This window comes from Plectropomus leopardus, unplaced genomic scaffold (assembly GCF_008729295.1).
Source record: "Plectropomus leopardus isolate mb unplaced genomic scaffold, YSFRI_Pleo_2.0 unplaced_scaffold13536, whole genome shotgun sequence".
Lineage (NCBI taxonomy): Eukaryota > Metazoa > Chordata > Actinopteri > Perciformes > Serranidae > Plectropomus > Plectropomus leopardus.
Genome location: NW_024614432.1, coordinates 1 through 2725, shown reverse-complemented (window position 1 = coordinate 2725; position 2725 = coordinate 1). Strand labels below are relative to the sequence as shown.

The following is a 2725-nucleotide window of genomic DNA, read 5'->3' as shown; positions in this document are numbered from 1 at the left end:
GTGGGGTTGAACTCGGAAACAAAACCGCCGCTCAAAGGCCGGCGGCTATCGCTTCCTGTAGCTCACATTTTTACTACAGTTTGGAAAGAAATGGCGGACATGGATGAATTGTTCGGTAGTGATGGAGACAGCGACAATGACCAGAGAGGTAATGAAGTCTCCGAGCCGTTTAAAGTCTTTGTTGTTAATGAAGTTAGCTTGTTAGCGAGGTGGAGTTTTTCCTGATGCTAAGCGAATATTAGCATTACCCGAACAATTGTAGGGGAGAAAAGTGGAACCAGTACGCTAACAGATGAAGCTAGCTTTGTTATAAATGAGTACGAGTTTTTTAACCCTTCAGTTTAGTAACTTTTTACTTCAGCAAGCGTTAACAAGCTAACTCTTCGTGTGTTTTTTTTGTTAGCTAGCATAGTTAGCTGAGCTGGATGTCGCACGGCTGCAATAACAATACAGTGATTCACATGTTCTCATCAGACAAATGTGTGGCGTTATTGTTTGTTAATTTCATCAGTAAATTGGAAGTACTTAATCAAAACATAGCCCAAAATGTGTTAAACTGTGCATAAAGTAATTATGAATGCATTTTATTATAGGGAAACTAGCAGTCTTTAGCAACATAGTATATTATACTGTACAGAGGGGACAGTATGCGTGTTTGTGTTCATTGACTTTGTGCACAATGACTTTGTGCACAATGACTGTGTGTGTGTGTGTGTGTGTGTGTGTGTGTGTGTATGTTTTGTAGTATGAAAATGATTTTATAACTGCAGGGACAAAAATGACCGCTAAGACAAGCTTTTTACCCCTCTGGTGTACAGCTTTTATGGCAACAGGAATAAAGACAATGTTTCACTTTCTTTCATGTTGGGGTCATTATAGGAAAGGTAATTGAATTTCAAGTTTAAATAAGATCATTTAAACATGGTGGCGGGTTATTTTTGACCCCCAAGACAATGTTAGGGTTAACCCTTTTGACTACAACACTATTTGCATTAGTCCTCACTAACTGTTTTTTGAACATACAAATTCCTCTCAATTCATCTGAACTTTAACTTTCTCTCATTTGAAACAACTTTTGGATATTATTAGGTAGAAGACAATTTTTAGTTCTGTACATAGTTTAAGTGCTTTTCATTTGATAACGAGTGAGTTCGTCTGTTGTCTGTAGGTGGTTTTGTTATATTTCTTATGGCTCTTTTGTTTGTGTTTCAGAGTCTGGCTCTGGCTCTGGTTCAGACTCGGAGCAGGAGAGACCCCGATCCCCCAGCAGCACCCCAGGAAGCGGCAGTGACAGTGAGAGGGAACGGGATGATGATGATGATGAGGAAGGCCAGGAGGCAGAAAAACCCAGTATAAATAAGGTGTGTGATTGCATTTGACTAAAGACAACCTAAACAAACTTGCAGTTTTTATTACAGCTGCTGTTTATCTCACAGTTCAACAGCTTGTACCAGGACTCCATTGGATCCTTAAAAAGTCTTTAAAGGAACATAATTAATCCAACCAAAAATAAGGCCTTAACTGGTATTAAAATGTCTTAAACCAATCATTGAAAAGTCTTCATATGCTAAGACACTGGAAGAAGCATATTATGAATTATTTTTCTGACATTGCAGTGTGAAATCTCAAAAATAATTGATAATAGGCATTTTTTACTTTTACTTACTTTTTAACCAAATACAACATCATGCAAATCAGGATGAAGTAACCAACAACACTTGTGTACATTTAATGCATCCATCAAATAAAAAATGAACAAGCTTTTCTCAAGGTAAACCAAATTGATACTTTAATAGCAATATATATTGATTGTGACCCACTCTAAAGAGTTTAGATTTTCTCAGCATTTGAAGTAGATCATCCAACTTTTTAACTTGACCAGAAAAGTAATGTGTTATGTTTAAGTAAATATTTGGTCTAAATTGTCCCTAATATGTAATTGATGTCTTTTTATTTCTACAGTCTTGTACAATAAGTCAGGTATTAGCCTTGTAAATGCTGATTCAGCTCCTACAATAACCTCTGATGAGTAATAGGGAAAACACTGAGTGAACATTTCTGTCTATGTTTCTTATTTTATTGTGCCAGGGTTTCTTCAGCCAGTCGCCATTAATAAATTGTCTACCTGCCAGAGACTGTAAGTAATTTACAAACAACTCTCACAAACGTACTCTTACTCTTAATCTTTCCTACCTAATAGGAGCTATTTGGAGATGACAGTGAGGATGAGCAGCACAGTCAACACAGCGGCAGCGACAACCAGTCTGAGCGTTCAGGGAACCAGTCGGACGCCAGCATGCACTCAGACCAGGGAGAAAACGATCACTCTGATGCAGAGCAGCACAGCGGCTCAGAGCGTGGCCATCGAGATGAGGATGAAGACGAGGAGGACGGAGGCCACCGGTCAGATGGAGGAAGCCCGGCCGGCAGCGGGATGTCCGGAGCAGGGAGCCCTCGCTCTGAGAGGGGAAGTGTGCGTTCAGACAGGAGGTAAGCCAACATACGCTGGAGGTGCCTCATTTTGTCAGCCGTTTGAAAGTTTAGATGCCTTCCCAAGCAATTATACCATTTCAACCCTGAGTAAATTGGCTTGCTTTCTTTTGAGAACATAGAAGAACAAAGAAAATGAGCAACTTTGCAAGAGATGCTCCACACATTGCAATAAATGAGTAGATTCAGATTTTTTTTTTAAAGGCTGAGGAAAATATTTTTTAAAAACCTATAT

General features: G+C 39.1%; 1 protein-coding gene across 1 annotated transcript; it reads left to right on the top strand.

The window, feature by feature from the left end:
* Positions 1 to 11: 11 nt before the first annotated feature.
* LOC121963991 (RNA polymerase-associated protein LEO1-like) lies at positions 12 to 2490 on the top strand (the record flags this gene model as incomplete). The annotated part of the gene is made up of 3 exons (XM_042514226.1): positions 12 to 148; positions 1213 to 1361; positions 2201 to 2490. Coding segments are annotated over exons 1-3 (497 nt in total), but the record flags the coding sequence as incomplete, so codon positions are not given.
* Positions 2491 to 2725: the final 235 nt, after the last annotated feature.